General features: G+C 51.1%; 1 protein-coding gene across 1 annotated transcript in view; it reads left to right on the top strand.

The window, feature by feature from the left end:
* The window catches only part of SUPT5H (SPT5 homolog, DSIF elongation factor subunit), a 39,462-nt gene extending 17,278 nt beyond the window's left edge, over positions 1 to 22,184 (top strand). The window contains 27 exon segments of the mRNA XM_075608215.1: positions 558 to 627; positions 1,349 to 1,417; positions 1,955 to 2,020; positions 2,296 to 2,326; positions 2,424 to 2,492; positions 2,900 to 3,151; positions 7,217 to 7,306; positions 7,522 to 7,592; positions 7,775 to 7,880; positions 8,094 to 8,187; positions 9,702 to 9,838; positions 10,155 to 10,310; positions 10,768 to 10,914; positions 11,126 to 11,272; positions 13,971 to 14,096; positions 14,172 to 14,256; positions 14,445 to 14,573; positions 14,831 to 14,933; positions 15,997 to 16,124; positions 16,893 to 16,998; positions 18,400 to 18,558; positions 19,096 to 19,264; positions 19,667 to 19,745; positions 19,748 to 19,869; positions 20,273 to 20,368; positions 21,156 to 21,165; positions 21,168 to 22,184. Coding sequence (XP_075464330.1) covers positions 558 to 627; positions 1,349 to 1,417; positions 1,955 to 2,020; positions 2,296 to 2,326; positions 2,424 to 2,492; positions 2,900 to 3,151; positions 7,217 to 7,306; positions 7,522 to 7,592; positions 7,775 to 7,880; positions 8,094 to 8,187; positions 9,702 to 9,838; positions 10,155 to 10,310; positions 10,768 to 10,914; positions 11,126 to 11,272; positions 13,971 to 14,096; positions 14,172 to 14,256; positions 14,445 to 14,573; positions 14,831 to 14,933; positions 15,997 to 16,124; positions 16,893 to 16,998; positions 18,400 to 18,558; positions 19,096 to 19,264; positions 19,667 to 19,745; positions 19,748 to 19,869; positions 20,273 to 20,368; positions 21,156 to 21,165; positions 21,168 to 21,295 — 2,945 coding nt within the window. The 3' untranslated portion in view covers positions 21,296 to 22,184.
* The last annotated feature ends 819 nt before the right edge of the window (positions 22,185 to 23,003 follow it).

Here is a 23,003-nt window from a genome sequence, read left to right as displayed (position 1 = left end):
CTTTATCTTTTTTCTCACATCTTTCCTTATCACGAGGAGCGCTGAACATTGTGAACATTTTTGGGTTTGTTTCTAGCAGATAATGCATCAACCTAACAGTCAGGATTAGTTTCATACATGTAGTTATACACACTTTAGAAGACTCATACGTTCTGGCTCTGCTGATGTAGAGTGTGTTTATACAAAATATCTGAGGTGTGCCTATCTCGTATAAACTCCATATCTTTGTAAAACTGTTTTATTTAAAGCTGTCACATTCTATATAAAACCTTCATGTTTCCAAGAGCAATACAGGTGCTAGAACTGTACTTTAGTCCGTGTGTGATAGTGTTTAACTAATCACATACATCATATTCTCATTCAGGAGCAGAAAATGAGATGTCAGACCATTTATTCCCTAAATACTGACTTACAATTGAAACAGATTTGATAATGTACTCCTCTCCTCTCATGGGTTGTTCTAACATTAATTTGGAGCTCGGTGGGTTATATGGTGGCAGGCTTTAGAGTCTTCTCTCAAGTGTTACTCTGCGCTCATCTCTCCTTTTATTCCACAGCCTCCAACATTGACAATGTGGTTCTGGATGAGGATCGCTCGGGAGCACGACGCCTGCAGAACCTCTGGAGGTGAGAAGTCCCTGAGCAAGTGGTCAGAATCCCTAACCACACGTGGGCGGGTGTTGTAACTTTCTAGCTGTATTGTATGCATTTAAGAGCTGATGGTGCCACAGAAGATAATTACACAGATGAGGGGGGGCTTATCACTGCCACGATTAACACACGAGTCCTTCCCATTGCACTATCCATTGTGCAGTATGTCTGTTCATCATTGAAATTCAACTGTGAGACAGACAGAAGGGAGCTTTAGCCCGAGAACTCTACATTCTTAAGCAGGGCGACTCAGACAGAAAGCATAATGGGGTTGTACTTCTAAATCATGGTGACACAGGGCCATGTTTACCAAGTGATGTTGAGCTATAAAGATACCTTCCAGCCCATTTACTTGCGTGTAAGCTTTTCTATAGCTTCAAAAAGCTTAGTAAATGTGTCACAATCCTGCAAGTATATGCGTCCCAGTGCAGAGTACTCCAAACAGTAGGACACATCCTGTAGATGTTGTCCATTACAGCGGTTTTGTACCGTGTTTATAAGGATCAATGAGTTGCCTCTGTGTGGCAGAGCTCCACTGTGTGCAACACATTGAGAGGTTTATCTTGGGCTCAGAGCTGTGTAAGTCCGTCTGTTTGAAGACCTATTCCTCCTCTTGCATCGCCCTCTGTGTCCTACGCTGTCCTACCTGCGGCTGTGTGTGAGCTCCCTCTAACACTTCATGTTTTTATATTTGCAGAGATCAGAGAGAAGAGGAGCTGGGGGAGTATTACATGAAGAAATACGCTAAGTCTTCTGTGGGAGAGCAGTGAGTATCAAGGAACAGACCTGTCCCCTGCAGGCGCTTCTGTTACTATCAGAGTATTAATTATTAAGCAGGCCTGATGTTTTGATGTTTAACTACACCAGTGTTCATCCTGGATTTTGTGGGGTTCTGGGGGTCTGCGACTGGTACCGGGGCTACCCGTGACTACGTTTGGTAATCGAGGATATTTAATTCTTCAAGACCCCAAAAATGTATTTTGACATATTCTTTAACAACTCAAACATTGTATTAAATGTTATACTGTATTGTAAATTATATAACATGGTGAATTAATTTATATAATAATCATACTTGCAGTATGGAAAATACTTAAACAGTAGTATTTTAACATACATAGAATAAGTGGGCTGGGGTTCCACAGAGATACATTTGTTAAGGGTTGAAAAACACGTGTTCATGTGTTTAAAATGAAGTTTACAGATAACCTGAAGCTTAGTGATAGGTTAAGCACCTCTCAAGGTGTAACACATACATACAGTGCAACTGCATGTTAAACTCACCTGTCTTCTCTCTGTTTAGTATATATGGCGGCTCGGATGAATTATCAGATGACATTACCCAGCAGCAGTTACTTCCCGGAGTGAAGTAAGGATCCACTGTGATTGTGTCCTATACACTAATTTTTTGGGGGTGATCATGGGGTCTGTGTGGTTACATTGTGCTGTGTAACATACACGAGGGTTTGTGTGTTTGTGCGGGGTCTACATCTGTGTCTGCTTTTTTATGTTTATGTTTGTGTTTGTGTGGTCTGTGATTGTGTATGTCAGGGGCTTAATTTCCCTCTTGTGTTACTTGTGTGTATGTCACCTGTGTATGTGTGTCAGAGATCTGAGCTAATAGTTTGTCTTGTATCCTGGCAGAGATCCCAATCTATGGACAGTGAAGTGTAAGGTAAGTAGTGATCAGTCCTCACCCCGTTATACCCTCACCACACTGTACACTGGTAGGATGTGTGAGAGCTGATGTCCCTCACTCTTTCACCCTGCAGATCGGAGAGGAAAGGGCCACAGCCATTGCTCTGATGAGGAAATTTATTGCTTACCAGTTCACAGACGCAGTAAGTCTCTGAGTAGCCATCTTTGTGTCTCTCACTGAATCATTTGCTGATTTGTCTCTGATCTTTCTCTCACTCTTTGTCTGTCTGTCTTTCTGTATCCCTGCTTCCCTCCTTTACTCTTTGATCTATATCACTGTAGTCCAGTCGGTCTTTCTGCTTTCTCTGCCTTGTTATTCTCCTCTCTCCATCTCTGACCATTCTCTTTTCCCTCCCTTTGATGCATGTTGCTCTCATTTCATAATGTTCATTCTTTCTCCCTTTTATCCATCAGTCTGTGCTTTTCTATCTTCCTCTCTGATCCTTCTCATCTTTTCTCTCTCTTATCTCTCATGTCCCTCTTCCTTTCTCTCCACTTTCCTGACATCTCCTCCCTTTTCTCATACCTCTCTCCACTCCTCGTGTTCCAGCCGCTGCAGATAAAGTCTGTCGTTTCTCCCGAGCATGTGAAGGGATACATTTACGTGGAGGCGTATAAACAGACCCACGTAAAGCAGGCCATCGAGGGGGTGGGAAACTTGCGAATGGGCTTCTGGAACCAGCAGATGGTGCCCATCAAAGAGATGACAGACGTCCTTAAAGTGGTTAAGGAGGTCACCAACCTCAAGCCCAAGTCCTGGGTGCGGCTCAAGAGGGGCTTATACAAGGATGACATTGCCCAGGTGAGATTGGGCACTGCCCCCGGGGGAGGGAGCAGAGAGTGGGCACTGCCCCAGGGAAGGAAGCAGAGTGTGGGCACTGTCCCAGGGGGAGGGAGCAGAGAGTGGGCACTGCCCCAGGGAAGGAAGCAGAGTGTGGGCACTGTCCCAGGGGGAGGGAGCAGAGAGTGGGCACTGCCCCCGGGGGAGGGAGCAGAGAGTGGGCACTGCCCCCGGGGGAGGGAGCAGAGAGTGGGCACTGCCCCCGGGGGAGGGAGCAGAGAGTGGGCACTGCCCCCGGGGGAGGGAGCAGAGAGTGGGCACTGCCCCCGGGGGAGGGAGCAGAGAGTGGGCATTGCCCCCGGGGGAGGGAGCAGAGAGTGGGCACTGTCCCAAGGGAAGGGAGCAGAGTGGGCACTGTCCCAGGGGGAGGGAGCAGAGAGTGGGCACTGTCCCAGGGGGAGGGAGCAGAGCGTGGGCACTGTCCCAGGGGGAGGGAGCAGAGCGTGGGCACTGTCCCAGGGAAGGAAGCAGGGAGTGGGCACTGTCCCATGGGGAGGGAGCAGAGAGTGTGCACTGTCCCAGGGGGAGGGAGCAGAGAGTGGGCACTGCCCCATGGGGAGGGAGCAGAGAGTGGGCACTGTCCCATGGGGAGGGAGCAGAGAGTGGGCACTGTCCCATGGGGAGGGAGCAGAGAGTGGGCACTGTCCCAGGGGGAGGGAGCAGAGAGTGGGCACTGTCCCAGGGGGAGGGAGCAGAGAGTGGGCACTGTCCAGGGGGAGGGAGCAGAGAGTGGGCACTGCCCCAGGGGAAGGGAGCAGAGAGTGGGCACTGCCCCAGGGGGAGGGAGCAGAGAGTGGGCACTGTCCCAGGGGGAGGGAGCAGAGAGTGGGCACTGCCCCAGGGAAGGAAGCAGAGAGTGGGCACTGCCCCAGGGGGAGGGAGCAGAGAGTGGGCACTGTCCCAGGGGGAGGGAGCAGAGAGTGGGCACTGTCCCAGGGGGAGGGAGCAGAGAGTGGGCACTGCCCCAGGGGGAGGGAGCAGAGAGTTGCCCTGTCCCAGGGGGAGGGAGCAGAGAGTGGGCACTGTCCCAGGGGGAGGGAGCAGAGAGTGGGCACTGCCCCAGGGGGAGAGAGCAGAGAGTGGGCACTGTCCCAGGGGGAGGGAGCAGAGAGTGGGCACTGTCCCAGGGGGAGGGAGCAGAGAGTGGGCACTGCCCCAGGGGGAGAGAGCAGAGAGTGGGCACTGCCCCAGGGGGAGGGAGCAGAGAGTGGGCACTGCCCCAGGGAAGGAAGCAGAGAGTGGGCACTGCCCCAGGGGGAGAGAGCAGAGAGTGGGCACTGCCCCAGGGGGAGGGAGCAGAGAGTGGGCACTGCCCCAGGGAAGGAAGCAGGGAGTGGGCACTGCCCCAGGGGGAGGGAGCAGAGAGTGGGCACTGTCCCAGGGAAGGAAGCAGGGAGTGGGCACTGTCCCAGGGAATGGGAGAATAGCGGCAGTGAATGGGTACTGTCATTAAGGGTAGGGAGTGGGCAAAAGTTACATAGTTACATAGTAGATGAGGTTGAAAAAAGACATACGTCCATTAAGTTCAACCGATGCTAAATTTAGGCAACAGATACTTTATCCTATATCTATACTTACTTATTGATACAGAGGGAGGCAAACAAAAAACTCCAGTGACATATCATCCAATTATATCTCATAATGGGAAAAATAAATTCCTTCCTGACTCCAAGAATTGACAATCGGATTACTCGCTGGATCAACATCCTTCCCATGTTACTTATTTGATATATCCCTGTATACCTTTCCCATCTAAAAATATGTCCACATTTTTTTTAACACATTTATTGTATCTGCCATCACAGTCTCCATGGGTAATGAATCCCACACTGTAACTGCCCTTACTGTAAAGAACCCTTTCCTTTGTTGCTGGTGAAATCTCATTTCCTCCAACCTGAAGGGATGCCCCGAGTCCTTTGTACTGCGCTTGGGATGAATAGTTCTTTTGAAAGCTCCTTGTACTGTCCCCGAATATATTTGTATATAGTTATCATATCCCCTCTTAGGCTGCGTTTATAGTGCTGTGACGTCACCCGTCGCCATTGGTGAAAGTTGCACTTAAAGTTTGAGCAACGTTGCTGGCAACAAGGCCAGTGACATCACCAAGAGGGGAGGGCAGCGCTCTGTGATTGGTTTAGAGACAGTCACATGTGGCGACTGTCTCTATAAAAAAAATTTCAATTTCACTGGCTTCCATATTTTTGGTTGCGACGTCGCTCTGTTGCTGTCGCGCTTACTATAAGCGCATGCGATGGATTCAGTGTATTTGTTTTGGAGCGATGTCGCGTCGCCAGGCACTATAAACGCAGCCTTCGACGCCTCTTTTTTAATGTACATAAATCTAATTTAGCTAGCCTCTCCTCATAAGTTAGATTGTCCATCCCCTTTATTAATTTGGTGGCTCTTGTCTGCACTCTCTCTAGTTCCATAATGTATTTTCTAAGGAGTGGTGCCCAAAATTGTACTCCATATTCAAGGTGTGGTCTTACTAATGCTTTGTAAAGGGGCATAATTATGTTACATATTATATTACTTCCCTTCCATCCATTGCCCGTTTAATGCAAGATAAGATCTTGTTTGCCTTTCAAAGCTACAGCCTGACTTTGGGCACTATTGCTAAGCCTGCTGTCTACAAGCATTCCTAAATCCTTCTCCATCAAGGATTTCCCCCAATTTATCCCCGTTTAATTTGTATGTCACCTGTTTATTTTTCCATCCCAAATGCATAACCTTACATTTATCTGTATTATACCTCATCTGCCATTTACCTGCCCAAGTTTCCAGTCTCTCCAAGACCTTCTGGAGAGAAATTACATCCTGCTCTGATTCTACTACCTTACACTATTTAGTATTATCAGCAAAGATGGAGACTTTGCTCTCGATGCCATCCTCAAGGTCATTAATAAACAAGTTACAAAGCAGGGGTCCCAGTACCGATCCCTGAGGTACTCCACTCACGACCTTAGCCCAACCTGAAAAAGTTCCATTTATGAAAACCCTCTGTTGTCTGTCCTTCAACCAGTTCAATCCAGGTGCATATATTTTTACTGAGTCCACTTTGCTTTATTTTGTACACCAACCTCTTGTGTTGAACCATGTCAAAAGCCTTTGCAAAAGTAGACCACATCAACTGCAGTAGCGTAGTCTAAATTCCTACTTAACTCCTCAAAGAAACAAATAAGGTTAGTTTGGCATGATCTATCATTCATAAATCCATGCTGACTATTACTAATAATTTTGTTTTCCATTAGGTATTCCTGAATATTATCCTGTATTAAACCTTCAAGTAGTTTCCCCACTATTCATGTCAGGCTTAAAGTTCTGTAATTCCCATAATAACCCGCCATAAATCGGGTACTGCTCCAGGGGAGGTGGAGTAGGAGGAGAGAGAGATAACTGTCTTGTAAAAGGAAGGAAACAGGGGGCAGACAGTGTGTAGAGCCCCAGGAGATAGATTGGAAGAAAAAAGAGATGGGGTGGGCAATGGAGTTTTGGAGAGTTGGTACTGGGTCCCATGTAGAGAGATCAAAGTTTGGTGAGGAGAGTGGGACTCAACTTGCATTCTCTTTTAAAATTCTCTGTTACCCCCCCCCCCCCTCTTCTGTCTTACCCATCCCCCTCTGTCTTACACCCTCCCCTCTGTCTTACGCCCTACCCCTTTGTCTTAACTCCTCCCCCTCTGTCTTACCACCCCCCTTTCCCTCTTACCTCCCCCTTCCCTCCTCCTTCCCTCCTCCTTCCCTCTCTTTCCCTCTTTCCCCCTTCCCCCCCTTTCCTCCCTCTTTCCCCCTTTCCTCCCTCTTTCCCCCTTTCCTCCCGCTTTCCTCCCTCTTCCCTCTCTATCCTCCCCCTTCCCTCTTTCCTCCCCCTTCCCTCCTTTCTCCCCCCCCTTTCTCACCCCCCTTCCCTCACCCTTCCCTTTCTTCCCTCACCCTTCCCTTTCTCCCCCCCCCTTCCCTTTCTTCCCCCTTTGCTGTCTCTTTCTCTCCCCCCCCCCATCCTCTCGCCTCTTTCTCTTCTCTCCAGGTGGATTATGTAGAGCCCAGTCAGAACACCATATCCCTAAAGATGATCCCGAGGATCGACTACGACAGGATCAAAGCTCGGATGAGTCTGGTATGCTTAATGACACTTAATTGTGCTGCTTGATTATTGAACATTAGCAATGAGCTTGTGTGCCATGTACAATCAATGAGTATGCGTAACGCAGTATCACCCAAATATTTGAATCTGTGTGTTCATTTCCTTGCAATAACTATCACTTTTATTTGCACTGCCTTCCTTCTCTCTACCCCCTTCTCCCCACTATTCACTCACACTCTTTCCTGCAGAAAGATTGGTCTGCCAAGAGGAAAAAGTTCCGCAGACCTCCGCAGAGACTCTTTGATACAGAGAAGATCAGGTCAGTGCTTAGTGTGGTTTAGTGGTAATGTCTCTGGAAGGGGATGTTTATAAACAGAGTTCTCTGGGGTGGCTGGGATGGCTTTGCTATGGTGCGGTTACTCCATCGGGTGGGGTGTCTGTAAGTTGACTTTGTGCTATGGGGTGGTGACGCTGTGATTCCGCTACTCTCTTCCCTCGCAGGTCCCTTGGGGGGGATGTGTCCTCCGATGGAGATTTCCTAATTTTCGAGGGGAATCGTTACAGCCGGAAAGGCTTCCTATTCAAGAGCTTCGCCATGTCTGCTGTGGTGAGTGACACTGCCCAGGGTAGCAGGGACATATAGCATGGTCCAGGGGAATATAGCATAGGCCAGGGTTATGAAACAGAGGGAGTTGTATGTAATGCTGTGGATAAGGGGAGTGTAGGTAGTATAGTGGGGGAGGTGTGGGTCGGGACTATCATTACATTGGGAGTGTATATATAGTCAGTGAATACGTGTTACCTTTGACCTCGTCTTCAGATCACAGATGGGGTAAAGCCGACTCTCTCAGAGCTGGAGAAGTTTGAGGATCAGCCGGAGGGTGTAGACCTTGAGGTGGTGACTGAAACCACAGGTAATGTGTAGCAATAAACACCTAAGTATTGCCAGGTACCAGAAGTAAACGCACACCTAAATATTGCCATGTTCCAGAATATGAACACACGAGCATTAACAGGTATGAGAAGTAACTACACACCTGCGCATTACTAGGTCACAGAGGCAAATATACACACCTGAGCATTACGAGGTTGAAGAATACCAAAATGGAGCACACAGATATACATTTATCGGTTTTGTTGGGGACTCGGTCACGAGCGTCCAGGAAATCCCTCTGGATCCAGCACCCTGGACAGGACAACCCTACTCCCACAGTAGGCTCACGTCCTTAACTCTTCATGCTTGTGGCTCATCCTGTTCACGGCCGCAGGGTCCTGCAGGTCACAGGCGCATCCTTCTGGGCATTCTCCACAGCCTCCAGACTTGTTGCTCTGCAGGTTCTGGAACAGGTAGCCAGACCAACCAGTCTCCTCCTAGTTGGGGTGAAGTCTCACTCTCTCTCTGCAAGGAGCTTCCTGTTTTTTTAAATCCCTGTACCTTCAGGAGTTCTCTACTAATTAGCTACAGGTGCAGTAAGCTTCTCCAGGAGGAATTTAACTGTCTGCATGCTGGAAAGCTCACTTTCTGCACTACTCCAGCATACAGAGATAGTGACTGTATCACAATACATATACATACATACACACACACACAGGGCTCGACAAATCATTTTACTCGCTTGCGAGTTTTACTGGTGGCGGGGTGCAGCGGCTTCTCCCAGCATTCGCCTGCTTCTCCCCCTGCAACTTCCGTGTTTTCCCTGTAGCTCCCGTTTTAACCATATCACATTGTAAATAAATCACACAGTGTCACATAGATATTTGGTGTAGTAAAATGTTATCGTTTTTTATTGTAAATGAACTGATCCTAATAGTCCAAAGAGCCAAAGCAGTCTAATGATCTGCAGGACTTATTTGTTAAGCATACTAGTTCCCACGTGCTAAAGAGTGCATATTTTGGAAGATTCTTTTTGATCTTTAGGGATCTATCCGGCTGCAATATTATCTCCTCCTTTGCACCATAGCTTAAACCCCATTACGTTTGTACTAGGTGAGCGGATTAGATTCATCTTTCTTCAGGCAGGTATCTTGCCCAGAAAGTATTTAAAGGAGAGATGAACTTTGCGCCTAGACTCAAGTGATCTAGTTATTTGAGCATTTTGCAGTGATGTGTGTTATTACATTGGAGGAGAAAGCGGCATATTGAGTTGTAGAGGGTATCAAGTTTGCCAAGGTGAGTTTGGGGTGCCGTACCATATATATAACAAAACAAGATGTGTGTGTGTGTAATATATATATATATATATATATATATATATATATATATATATATATCTCTATCATACATGAGTACATACATATGTACCCACTGGTAGACACAGAAGCTGGTGTAAGTGTAGAAGTAAGGAACAGAAAGAGCGACTGGTATATGCACGGAAGGGCACTTCCAGGCCATAGCTGACCTGTCTGATTCTTGCTGGTGTGTGTGCAGGGAAGGAGCGAGAGCACAGTCTGCAGCCTGGAGATAATGTGGAGGTGTGCGAGGGGGAGCTCATAAACCTGCAGGGGAAAGTGCTTAGTGTGGACGGCAATAAGATCACGATCATGCCAAAGCACGAGGACCTCAAGGTAATAAACAGACTGGATGTGTCCTCTCTTTTCTCCTTCACTCTCCCTATCTTCCCCCTCCTCTATTTTCTCTACCCCCTCCTCTCTTTTCTCTACCCCCTCCTCGCTTTTCTCTTTATCCCCCTACCCTTTTCTCTCTATCCCCTTCTCTCTTTTCTCTCTACCCCCTTTTCTCTATTCCTTCTCTTTTTCCCGCCTCTTTTTTCCCCTTCATCTCTCTCCCTCTTATTTTGCATCACTTTCCAACTCTCATCTTTCTCTTCCCCCCCCCCCCCCCCCACCACTCCCATCAATCTGCCACCATCTCCCCCTGCAGGACATGCTGGAGTTCCCAGCTCAGGAGCTGAGGAAGTATTTCCGGATGGGGGATCATGTGAAAGTAATCGCTGGACGCTACGAGGGGGACACGGGACTCATTGTCCGAGTGGAGGAGAACTTTGTCATCTTGTTTTCCGATCTCACCATGCACGAGGTGAATTATGTGCCTTGTTACAGGGACAGGAAGGGTAGGGGGGGGGGGTTAGACTTGCTGGAATCCTTAGTGATAGGAGAGTCGAATCGTTGAGATGCCTCAGAGTAGAGAAGACCTGTCTGGGTATAGAGCAAGCAGAATGTAAGAGTGCAAATCTGGCTTTGTCATGTGTGGTGTTCAAGAAACACAGGTTTCTTCAGCATTCAGCCATGCGCATTTTTGTACACCACCTTTCCTGTCTTAAGAGGAACATCCAACCTCCCTGTCTTTCTGCCCTTTATTGCCCAGGCTGCGGGACCCCACTGCAGCTGCGATCATTATTGCTTTTATCCCTCTGTATATTTTGCACGCCATCTAAACTTGTCCATCTCTAATTTATCCCTTCCCTCTTTTCTCCCTTCCCTCTCTATACCCCATCCCCTCTCTTTTCCTCTCTCCCCCACTTCCCATACTACAGCTGAAGGTGCTGCCGCGGGATCTGCAGCTGTGTTCAGAGACTGCGTCAGGAGTGGATGTTGGAGGGCAGCACGAGTGGGGGGAGCTGGTGCAGCTAGACCCTCAAACTATGGGGGTCATTGTGCGTCTGGAGAGAGAGACCTTCCAGGTGAGTGTGGCTTGCACCAATCCCCCCCACCAGGGTAAATGAATGGGGGCCAGCTAGTGAAGGCCTTCATTGCCCCCGCCTGCCTGGCGTTTAATTGGGCGCAGACCACCTCCTTTCTTCACCACGCCCCAACTAGCCGGGTCCGCACCCCCACTCATTCAATGGGCGTTGCGACCCTGCTAAACCAATCTGACTCTGCGGCCCCTGACAGGTGCTGAACATGCATGGGAAGGTGGTGACAGTCAGGCATCAGGCTGTCAACAGAAAGAAGGACAATCGCTTCGCTGTAGCTCTGGACTCGGAAGAGAATAACATCCATGTAAAGGACATTGTTAAGGTCATCGATGGATCTCACTCGGTGAGAAACGCCCCCTGCATAAGGGACTTTTCCCTTCCTCGCTGCCCCCTTTTCCCTCCCTCCCTGTCCCCTTTTCCCTCCCTCCCTGTCCCCTTTTCCCTCTCTCCCTGTCCCCTTTTCCCTCTCTCCCTCCCCGTCCCCTTTTCCCTCTCTCCCTCCCCGTCCCCTTTTCCCTCTCTCCCTCCCCGTCCCCTTTTCCCTCCCTCCCTCCCTCCCTGTCCCCTTTTCCCTCCCTCCCTCCCTGTCCCCTTTTCCCTCCCTGTCCCCTTTTCCCTCCCTCCCTCCCTGTCCCCTTTTCCCTCCCTCCCTCCCTGTCCCCTTTTCCCTCCCTGTCCCCTTTTCCCTCCCTCCCTCCCTGTCCCCTTTTCCCTCCCTCCCTCCCTGTCCCCTTTTCCCTCCCTGTCCCCTTTTCCCTCCCTCCCTCCCTGTCCCCTTTTCCCTCCCTCCCTCCCTGTCCCCTTTTCCCTCCCTCCCTCCCTGTCCCCTTTTCCCTCCCTCCCTGTCCCCTTTTCCCTCCCTCCCTGTCCCCTTTTCCCTCCCTCCCTGTCCCCTTTTCCCTCCCTGTCCCCTTTTCCCTCCCTGTCCCCTTTTCCCTCCCTGTCCCCTTTTCCCTCCCTCCCTCCCTCCCTGTCCCCTTTTCCCTCCCTCCCTCCCTCCCTCCCTGTCCCCTTTTCCCTCCCTCCCTGTCCCCTTTTCCCTCCCTCCTTTTCCCTCCCTCCCTCCCTCCCTGTCCCCTTTTCCCTCCCTCCCTCCCTGTCCCCTTTTCCCTCCCTCCCTCCCTCCCTGTCCCCTTTTCCCTCCCTCCCTCCCTCCCTGTCCCCTTTTCCCTCCCTCCCTCCCTCCCTCCCTGTCCCCTTTTCCCTCCCTCCCTCCCTGTCCCCTTTTCCCTCCCTCCCTCCCTGTCCCCTTTTCCCTCCCTCCCTCCCTGTCCCCTTTTCCCTCCCTCCCTGTCCCCTTTTCCCTCCCTCCCTCCCTGTCCCCTTTTCCCTCCCTCCCTCCCTCCCTGTCCCCTTTTCCCTCCCTCCCTCCCTCCCTGTCCCCTTTTCCCTCCCTCCCTCCCTCCCTGTCCCCTTTTCCCTCCCTCCCTCCCTCCCTGTCCCCTTTTCCCTCCCTCCCTCCCTCCCTGTCCCCTTTTACCTCCCTCCCTCCCTCCCTGTCCCCTTTTACCTCCCTCCCTCCCTGTCCCCTTTTCCCTGCCTCCCTCCCTCCCTGTCCCCTTCTCCCTCCCTCCCTCCCTCCCTCCCTGTCCCCTTTTCCCTCCCTCCCTCCCTGTCCCCTTTTCCCTCCCTCCCTGTCCCCTTTTCCCTCCCTCCCTCCCTGTCCCCTTTTCCCTCCCTCCCTCCCTGTCCCCTTTTCCCTCCCTCCCTCCCTGTCCCCTTTTCCCTCCCTCCCTCCCTGTCCTCTTTTCTTCCACACACACACACCTTCTCCCGTACACACCCTCTCCCACGTACGCACACGCACCCTCTCCCACGCGCGCACGCACCCTGTCCCAAACGTGCACGCCCCCTCTCCCCCTCAACATGCGCACGCCCCCTCTCCCCCTCAACATGCGCACGCCCCCTCTCCCCCTCAACATGCGCACGCCCCCTCTCCCCCTCAACATGCGCACGCCGACTCTCCCCCTCAACATGCACTTTGTCATCTCTGGCCCTGGTTCCCTCAATGCTACCCGCAGTGACAGACTCTTGCCAGTCTGGTAGGATCAATGGAAATGCAAAGGGCGTCCATTGATCTCAGGATGTGGATACTTGAATCCTTCCCTTCTGTCTAAATGAGCTTGACACCTTGGTCATCCTCTGGGTCTTTCATCTCCAGATGTCCTGCCAGACCTCCTGGCACCACTTGGTAGCCCAGTGGGCTGTCAGAGCATTGGTTCTGAAAGTCCCAGCTCATTTCTGTGCACAAACAGATATGTTTTAAAACACACTGTTCCATAAAATTTACACTTTCTCGCGCGCCCTCTCTCTCTCGCGCGCCCTCTCTCTCTCGCGCGCCCTCTCTCTCTCGCGCGCCCTCTCTCTCTCGCGCGCCCTCTCTCTCGCGCGCCCTCTCTCTCGTGCGCCCTCTCTCTCGCGCGCGCCCTCTCTCACGCGCCCTCTCTCGCGCGCCCTCTCTCGCGCGCCCTCTCTCGCGCGCCCTCTCTCGCGCCCTCTCTCGCGCCCTCTCTCTCGCGCGCCCTCTCTCTCGCGCGCGCCCTCTCTCTCTCGCGCGCCCTCTCTCTCTCGCGCGCGCACGCCCTCTCTCTCTCGCGCCCTCTCTCGCTCACACACTCTCTCGCCCTCTCTCGCTCACACACTCTCTCGCCCTCTCTCGCTCACACACTCTCTCGCCCTCTCTCGCTCACACACTCTCTCGCCCTCTCTCGATCACACACTCTCTCGCCCTCTCGCTCACACACTCGCGCGCCCCCTTCTCTCTCTCGCGCGCGCCCTCTCTCTCTTTCGCGCCCTCTCTCTCTCGCGCCCTCTCTCGCTCACACACTCTCTCGCCCTCTCTTGCTCACACACTCTCTCGCCCTCTCTCGCTCACACCCTCTCTCGCTCACACACTCTCTCGCCCTCTCTCGCTCACACTCTCTCGCCCTCTCTCGATCACACACTCTCTCGCCCTATCTCGATCACACACTCTCTCGCCCTCTCTCGCTCACACTCACACTTTCTCTTTATGTCTCACTTTGTGTCTCACTCTCACTCAGGGCCGCGAGGGAGAAATCAGACATTTATACCGTAATTACTCCTTTCTTCACTGTAAGAAGCTTGTTGAGAACGGTGGGATGTTCGTCTGTAAGTCTCGACACCTGGTTCTGGCTGGAGGCTCCAAGGTAAAGATGGGTCATTGCATGGGTGGGGGACTCGATATCACTTCTCCTCGTTAACCAACTTCCTGTCCCCTGCAGCCTCGTGACGTCACAAACTTCACAATCAGGGGGTTTGCACCAATGAGTCCCCGAATCAGCAGCCCCATGCACCCGAGTGGGGCAGGTAAGTATCTAACTGCCTCCCACCAACCCATGCAAGAGTCTGCCTTTTGCAGGTTACCCAGCAAGCACTGCACACATTTTCTACCCCCCCCCCCCTTTTTTTCCCTTTTGAGACATTAGAGATACCCTCACTGTACAGTTTTATACCCTAATGTCATATATCGTCACTGTCATGTCCACTGCTAGCAGGGCAGCGAGGCGGAATGGCAGGTGGAGGAGCAGGCGGAGGCGGAGGACCAGGCGCAGGAAGGGGACGGGGGCGCAGAGACAACGATTTGATTGGTCAGACTGTGCGAATTTCGCAAGGGCCCTACAAAGGTAAGAGAGGGGAGGCAGGCAGAGAAACACTGTGCAATTGCATCATAGTTATGTCAGGATGCTGGGAAGAGAAGTAGTCACACAATGTTATATTCCCATCCTGGTATGAGACGCACACAGGCTCTTTTCTGGCAGGAAGAGTCAGTGTGTGCAGTGTATTGTGTAGTGTTTTTACATCCTGCATTGTCACGCTGATATTTCCCTGTTGCGCTGTACCACTGTGTTAAACTGTAACCACCCTCTCTGCTTTGGCTCAGGATACATCGGGGTTGTGAAAGATGCCACAGAATCCACGGCCCGAGTGGAGCTTCATTCTACATGTCAGACCATCTCTGTGGATAGACAGCGCCTCACCACTGTGTTAGTCACACTCTGTGTTTATCTGTGTCACTACTGTCCGTCACACTGTGTGTGTGTGTTTGTGTGTGTGTGTGTGTGTGTGTATGTGTTTATCTATGTCCGTTTTCTTTTTGTGTGTGTGTGTGTGTTTATCTATGTCCGTTTTCTTTTTGTGTGTGTGTCTACAGATGCAGTCTGTTGTATCTCCACCCTGCCCCGCAAGTGTGCTGGTGAACCGCGGTCCGAACGTGGAGTGATCACAGTCAAGTGCAGGGCCGGGGGGATTGCCCATCAGGATTAACACAGCGGCGGTCCCTGCTTCTGAATGGGACTATCGCTGGGTTAATCCTACCGGGCTGCATCAGTCAGGAAGAGCTCTGCAGTGAGAGCAGACACAATCAGTTCCTCTCTCTGCGCATCTCTAACAGGCGAGTGCACTGCTTTTAGTTTATATTAATAACATAGGATTAAAGCAGGGGGTCTTTGGAGCATTCATTTCAGCCCCGGGGACCCCCTGCTTCCCGAGTTACAGGCCTCAGTATAGGGTGCCGTTATCTCCTGCACGTTTAAATATCCGGTTACGTGACACGGGAGAATTAAGCGTGCATAGAGATACCGGCACCACATATCGGAGCCTGTATCTCGGGAAGCAGCGGGTCCCCGGGGCTGAAATTAATGCGATTCCGCTCCGGAGACCCCATGCTTCAATCCTATGTTATTAAAATAAAAGCAGCCTGTTAGCGATGCGCAGGGAGAGGGACCGCTTCTGTCTGCTCTCACTGTGCAGCTCTTCCAGACTGATGCTGCCCGGTAGGATTAACGTAGTGATGGAGTCCCATTCAGAAGCAGGGACTCCCACTGCGTTAATTCTAATGGGCAATTAGTCTGTGTGCGGTGGTTCCGCGATCAGGCCGCAGCCACCTGCGGTTTCCTGGCCGACTACGCGACAAACCATCTGACTGCATCTGTATGTCTGCCTCTCTGGGTTATTTTCTCTTTGCTCTCTCTTATTCTCCCTTTCTTTTATTCTTTTCCCCCCCCCTCTTTTTCTTGAGTATTAATTCCAAGCTCTTCCCACTCACAGCGGTTCCCGGCGCCCTGGAGGAATGACCTCTACTCACGCACGGACTCCCATATATGGCTCCCAGACCCCCATGTACACCACTGGCTCCAGGACCCCTATGTACGGCTCGCAGACTCCGCTGCATGATGGTGCGTCTGAATCTCCCTTTTCCACTCAGGCCGCGGTCCCAGTGCCTCCTGGTGTGCGCTGCGCGTACAAGCACCGCCCCTCTCTCTTTTCCCCCCATCTCACTCTCCCCTCCCGTCTCTCTTCTCCCCCTCTCTTCCCTCCCTCTCTTCCCTCTCATCTATCTTCTCTCTACCCCTTTATTTCCTCTCTTCCCTCTTACCCCTCTCTTCCCTCTCTCCCCCCTCTCTCTCCCCTCTTACCCCTCTCTTCCCCTCTTTTCCCCTCTCTTTCCCTCTCTTTCCCTCTTTTCCCCTCTTTTCCCCTCTCTTTCCCTCTCTCTTCCCCTCTTTTCCCATCTCTTCCCTCTTTTCCTCTCTTCCATCTCTTCTTTCTTTACCCCCTCTCTCCCCCCCTCTGTTTCCCTCCCTCTCCCTTCCCCGCCCCCCCTTCCCTCTTCCCCGCCCCCCCTTCCCTCTTCCCCGCCCCCTCTTCCCCGCCCCCCTTCCCTCTTCCCTGCCCCCCTTCCCTCTTCCCTGCCCCCCTTCCCTCTTCCCCGCCTTCCCCTCTCTTCCCCTTCCCTCTTCCCCTCTCTTCCCCTCTATTTCCTCTCTCTTCCCTCTTACCCCTCTCCCCCTGACTTTCCCCTCTCCCGCTCTTCCCCTCTCTTCCTCTCTCTCTTCCATCTCTTCTCTCTTTACCCCCTCTCTGCCCCTCCCCCCCCCTCTGTTTTCCCGTCCCCCTTTTTTTCTCAGAAGTCCCTCTCCTCACTGTTCTGATCTATTTTGCAGGAAGCCGTACTCCTCACTATGGATCGCAGACCCCTCTGCACGACGGCAGCAGAACTCCAGCTCAGAGCGGAGCCTGGGACCCCAACAACCCCAACACCCCCTCCAGGTAGAGATTGGCATATTGCAATATCATAGTGACACTGTGGTAATAAACACTGATGGTAAGTCAACCTGTGACTGCGGGATTTCTTGGTACCGGCTTGTGGGGCCACAGGTATATAGCTGCTGATGCTGCCATGTGTGGAGCCGTCTCTCACAGAGCTGTCATAAGCTCCTCCATTTCTTCCTGCTGGGCTTCTGTCTATATTACAGTGACAGGAAAAGAATTAGGGATGGTGGAGTGGAGCGTTTGGCAGCTAAGGCCTGGGACATAGTAGTGTGAGCAAGGCTGAGCCGTGCTGAGCCGCGCTCACACTCGACACTGAGCCCCTGCAGCCGCAATGAGAGCGGCTTTAGCAGGGGCTCGCGCACGCTTGGGGAAGCGTGTGTCTCACGAAGTTTTCAGAGTTGGCGCTCGCCGGAGCGCAGGGCCGGTCACGTGAGCGGTTCGCCCAATGAGGGCGAACCAGCTCCGTGACGTCACTGGCCTGCCCCCGACACGGACAGCGCGCTGTGTAAAACCAGGGAAAGCACCGCTCTCCCTGAGCATCAGCGCGCCTCCGCACGGATAAAATGACTATGTCCCAGGTAAGGGAGAGAGAGAGCGTGCAGCTCCTGCAACAAAGCATACTGCTCTTCTCTCCCTGGGTCTCAATTCCTACCACCTCCTGGGACACCTCTTAACCCCTTCTCCACCCTGGGACTCTTCTCTTAACCCCTCGTCCCCCACCGTGTCACCTCTCTCCATAATCCCTCAATGATTCATTTTATTTTTATTTCAAAGCACACTGTATTTATAAAATAAAAAAATTCCAAAAATGTATTTTTTGATACATTTGTACTGATTTATTAGAACATTGTAGACTTTTCTTTCTAAAAATATTTATTGTGATAAATTTATCAATATTGTTATTGTAGGAGTTTTTTTGTTATCGCCCAGCCCTCCAGGTGATTCTGTCTATCTCTCCTTTTCGTTCCTCTTTCTCTTTTCTGCCTCACCCTTTGTCTCTTTATCCTCACCCTTGAGGATGTCTCTCTCCACAACCTTCCTTTCTCTCTCCACAACCTTCCTTGCTCTCTCTCTCTCCTGACCCATCTCTATCCTCTTTCTCCCTCTCTCCTCCTTTCTCCCTCTCCTCCTGTCTCCCTCTTTCCTCCTCTCTCCCTCTTTCCTCCTCTCTCCCTCTTTCCTCCTCTCTCCATCTTTCCTTCTCTCTCCCTCTTTCCTCCTCTCTCCCTCTTTCCTCCTCTCTCCCTCTCTCCTCCTCTCTCCTCCTCTCTCCCTCTCTTCTCCTCTCTCCCTCTGTCCTTCTCGCTCTTCTTGCTCTCCTCTCTCTTCTCTGTCTCAAGCTCTGTCTCTTCCCGTCTTAGGCTCTGTCTCTTCCCATCTTACGCTCTGTCTCCACAGGGCGGATGAGGAGTACGACTACAGATACGATGACGAGCCCTCTCCATCACCACAGGGCTATGGAGGGACCCCCAACCCACAGACTCCGGGGTACCCTGATGTGCCGTCCCCCCAGATCAACGCTCCATATAACCCGCAGACCCCAGGGACACCGGCTATGTGAGTGACACACCCCTCCCCCTTAGTGTCCCTTCGCCTCACCCTGTGAGTGATATAACACCCCCTCCAACACTTTCCCTCCTATATGAGAAAGACACTGACTTCCTCATTTAAAACCCACTGTACTGCAGTCTCCCTCATATAACACCCCCTTTCTCCTGCAGTGTCTCATGTAATACCCCCTTTCTCCTGCAGTGTCTCATGTAACACCCCCTTTCTCCTGCAGTGTCTCATATAACACCCCCTTTCTCCTGCAGTGTCTCATATAACACCCCCTTTCTCCTGCAGTATCTCATATAAAACCCCCTTTCTCCTGCAGTGTCTCATATAACACCCCCTTTCTCCTGCAGTATCTCATGTAATACCCCCTTTCTCCTGCAGTGTCTCATGTAATACCCCCTTTCTCCTGCAGTTATCTCATATAACACCCCCTTTCTCCTGCAGTGTCTCATGTAATACCCCCTTTCTCCTGCAGTGTCTCCTCATATGATACCCCCCAGTGTTTCCTTATCTCACCCTCCTCCTCTTGTCTTCCAGGTATAACACAGACCAGTTCTCTCCGTATACTGCTCCCTCCCCGCAAGGCTCCTACCAGCCCAGCCCCAGTCCACAGAGCTACCAACAAGTGGCACCCAGCCCTGTCGGCTACCAGAACACCCACTCACCAGCCAGTTATCACCCCACGCCTTCGCCCATGGCATACCAGGTACTGAAACCCACCCATAAATATACCATGTGCAGACACCCAGCTACCACCTCATCCATCACCCATAATATACCAGGTTGAGAAACACTGCTACCAGCTCACCCATAATATAATATACGAGGTACTGATAGTCCCCTATCACCTATAATATACCAGGTACTGACACCCAGCTACCACCTCAACCTTACTATACCTGCTTCTGACACCCAGCTACTGGCCTCACCCATAATATTCTAGATACTGACACCCCTCTACCACTCAACCCGTAATCTGATACCTTCCTACCACCTTACCCATAATATACTCTCGCTGTAACTCTGTGTACTTGCGCGTCCACAGACTTTCCCATGCACAATGTTTTGTTTGTTTCCGAGTGTAACTCTCTGCTCCTCTCCTTCCCAGGCAAGTCCCAGTCCCAGCCCTATGGGTTACAGCCCGATGACCCCGGGCGCCCCCTCCCCCGGCGGTTACAACCCTCACACTCAGGTTCCTCCATAGAACAGATCTCCAGCGACTGGGTGACCATGGACATCCAGGTGAAAGTGAGGGACACTTACCAGGACAGCCAGGTGGTGGGACAGACCGGAGTCATCCGCAGCGTCACCGTGAGTGCCCCTGTCCTGCTTTCACCATAGAGTGATTTATGTAATCCCTCAGATCAGTGCCTCTTACTCACAACTCCTGAGATCCCCCAACCTCATATTCATACCTCCATTCATATCCCTCCTGCGGCCTTCTCCCCAGGACACAGGCCACTCTTTACTCTCTTCAGGACCCTTCTCTCCTCACTTCCCGTCAACTTCTCTGAGCTTAGATTCCCTCCCTCTCCTATGGGACATTTCTTCAAACAATGTGATGGATCAGCGCAGGTACAGTATTGGGGGTCCTGTCTATCCAGAGCTCACCTCTCCCTCTCACACAGGGAGGTCTCTGCAGTGTGGTAGGATAGCACAGGCATAGTATTGGACTCTTGGCTTTATCCAGTCACCTTTTCTCTCTCCCACACAGGGTGGCCTCTGTTCTGTGCTCCTGCAGGACAGTGAGAAAGTGATCAGCATCTCTGGGGATCACCTGGAGCCCATCACACCCACCAAGAACAGCAGGGTAAGGCAATAAGGCACCTCAGGCTAAGGGAGAGCAGCAGCTACTGTGGCAGGACCGGGTAATTACAGATGTAGCCAGCCTTACATAGTTACATAGTAGATGAGGTTGAAAAAAGACATATGTCCATCAAGTTCAACCTATGCTAAATTAGATACTTTATCCTATATCTATACTTACTTATTGATCCAGAGGAAGGCCTTAACGTCTTTGGTTCCGCAACGGTAGCGGAACGGAAGGATTAACACTGTGGGAGGTCCCATTCAGACGCATGGACCCCCGCAGCCCGGCGTATTTTCCCCCCTGCCGGGAAAAGCCACGGAAACACAACCGCAGCATCGGGAATGCGATAGAGGAGAATGGACCCCCACAAGCAACCTGAGGTTTTTGCTTTCCCTATAGTCACGGCAAATACAAAATGCCATGGCTGCAGGCTGCTCGTGGGGGTCCATTCTCCTCTATCAGACCCGCAGCCATGATCTGGCTACATCTGTATGTTTAATGTATGTAGTTGCATATGTCAGCTACGTCATATTATGTATGTAGTATGACCTCAATAAGGTTGCTGTAAAGTTAGAGAATAGCGGTTTGTAACTAGAGAGTACTTGCCACTAGTAGAAATCCCTATTATTGGCGCACAACAGACCATAAATGATATAGGTCCAATGATGCCCACACTGAGTGCTGTAAAGTTAGCATGTAGCTGGGAGGATAATTTGAGAGTGAGGTGCACATGTGAGTCCTGTGTGACCCCCTCTCTGTCCCCTGTGTTACTTTCTCCCCTGTGCAGGTGAAGGTGATCCTGGGGAGGATCGTGAGGCAATGGGTGTCTTGCTCAGTATAGACAATGAAGATGGCATTGTGCGAATGGACCTTGATGAGCAGCTCAAGATCCTCAACCTTCACTTCTTGGGCAAAATGGAGTCCTGAGCTTTGGGTGTGGAGCCTGCATCCCCCAAGCACCATCCACACTGTCACTCTTCCCCTCCCCCCAAGCACTGCAGAGGGGTTGGTCACACTTTTTTGTACAGCTGCAGTGTGTTTGCAGAAGTGTGAATACTGTAGCTGCTTGTGGCGTGATCTTTATTGCAGGGAAATAATAAAACGCTTCTCTAATTGTTTTCATCTCTTCTAAGAAGAGATATAGCCGCTGATCAGAACTCTGCCTATCTGCCTTCAGATCGGCTTTACCTAGCCTCATAGAATATCTATCTCTAGTTCTCATAATGTTCCCCGTTTCTTCAAGGCGTCTGAGCGCCAAGCTAGTTCAGCTGTAACAGCTGCAAAGATGGGCTGTGTGGTTGTAACCAATCTCCTGCCGTACTCGGCACCCATGTGAGGCTGTAGGAAGGAGAGGAGCCAGCAGGAGCTCAGCTTATAGACATTTAGTTCTTTTTTTTTTTTTTTTTTTTGTACAATTTTGGGTTTTATCTCCCATGGCCAATGTGTGAAATCTCCATCCACAGGAACTGACCATACTTCACTTAACCATTCAGTGTGAGGCTTTGTTTCTAAATCTGGTTACACTTCCTGCCTCCCAGGCAGCCCACTCCCTTCTCTGCCAGAGCACAGCAATGTGTACGTGAAGCAATGTGTTGGATAGCCCCTCTGGCAGTGAAGTGTCAGCCTCACAGACTGTATCTATATGTGCATCGCGTATAGGATTTGTGTTCTTGTATTTGTGAGCTGACCATTTTTATAGTTACTTTTGTTTTTTCCCTCCATTATCTTGGATTGAACCAGTGGCGCTGAGTTCTCGTACTGCAGTGACACGGTGTAATATTTATATGGTGCAGTCAATAAACCAGAGGAAACCCTTCAGTAGTGTTATGTCTTCACTTTATATGAGAGGCAAAGACAAAAAAACAGCACACGACGCTCATAGTGCATTAAATATTTATAAAAAAAAGCATATAAAAATGGTAAGTATTGTGCATACCTCAAAAAAGAATAAATGGAGCATGTCATATGACAATTCACGTTACCACGCCCGAAATGCTGAAAAGGGAACCTCTCTCGTCACACACTGGGGGTAGTCCGCAGATGTCCCCAAGTCTTGGGCAAGTGGCACCGCCGGGGGGCACTAGACAATCCTCCAAGAGACCCTGTGGTAGGGATGGGGCAGTCCAAGAAGATGGTACAGGTAACAATCCAAACGACCGATAAACAAGTCCCGTTAGCAGCAATAAGCCAGAAGGGCTACCGTGGGACACAGTGCATTTGGCAGTAACTCGCTACCAACGTGAGACTGCAGATAAGTCCACAGAGCAGCGTGTGTGGCAGCGAGGGAGAAGAAGCCAGGCAACCAGTGTCTACCAGTAGTACATACAAATGCGTCGCTCCCGATGACGTCACCAGATGTGAAGGCGAGATGCCGCTACCAGTATCAGTCAGGATCAGTGATGGCAATCTAACGCGTTTCGTAGCACAGCAAGGCCACTTCATCAGAGATAGCCAATCTAACAAATGATCCCAATAAATACCCATGAGCCCACACCGATAGGTCGGACATAGGGGGAGTGTCTGACCAATCAGGGCGGGGTCCAACGGGAAACAGCAAAGCTGCAAGATAATTCTTGCTAATGATATCACATAAAATTTATTAGATGCATAAAATGAGCTGTAAAAGGGAACAAAA

Source organism: Ascaphus truei, chromosome 7 (assembly GCF_040206685.1).
Source record: "Ascaphus truei isolate aAscTru1 chromosome 7, aAscTru1.hap1, whole genome shotgun sequence".
Classification (NCBI taxonomy): Eukaryota; Metazoa; Chordata; class Amphibia; order Anura; family Ascaphidae; genus Ascaphus; species Ascaphus truei.
The sequence above is the reverse complement of the archived record's forward strand: the minus strand, read 5'-3'. Positions and strand labels throughout refer to the sequence as shown.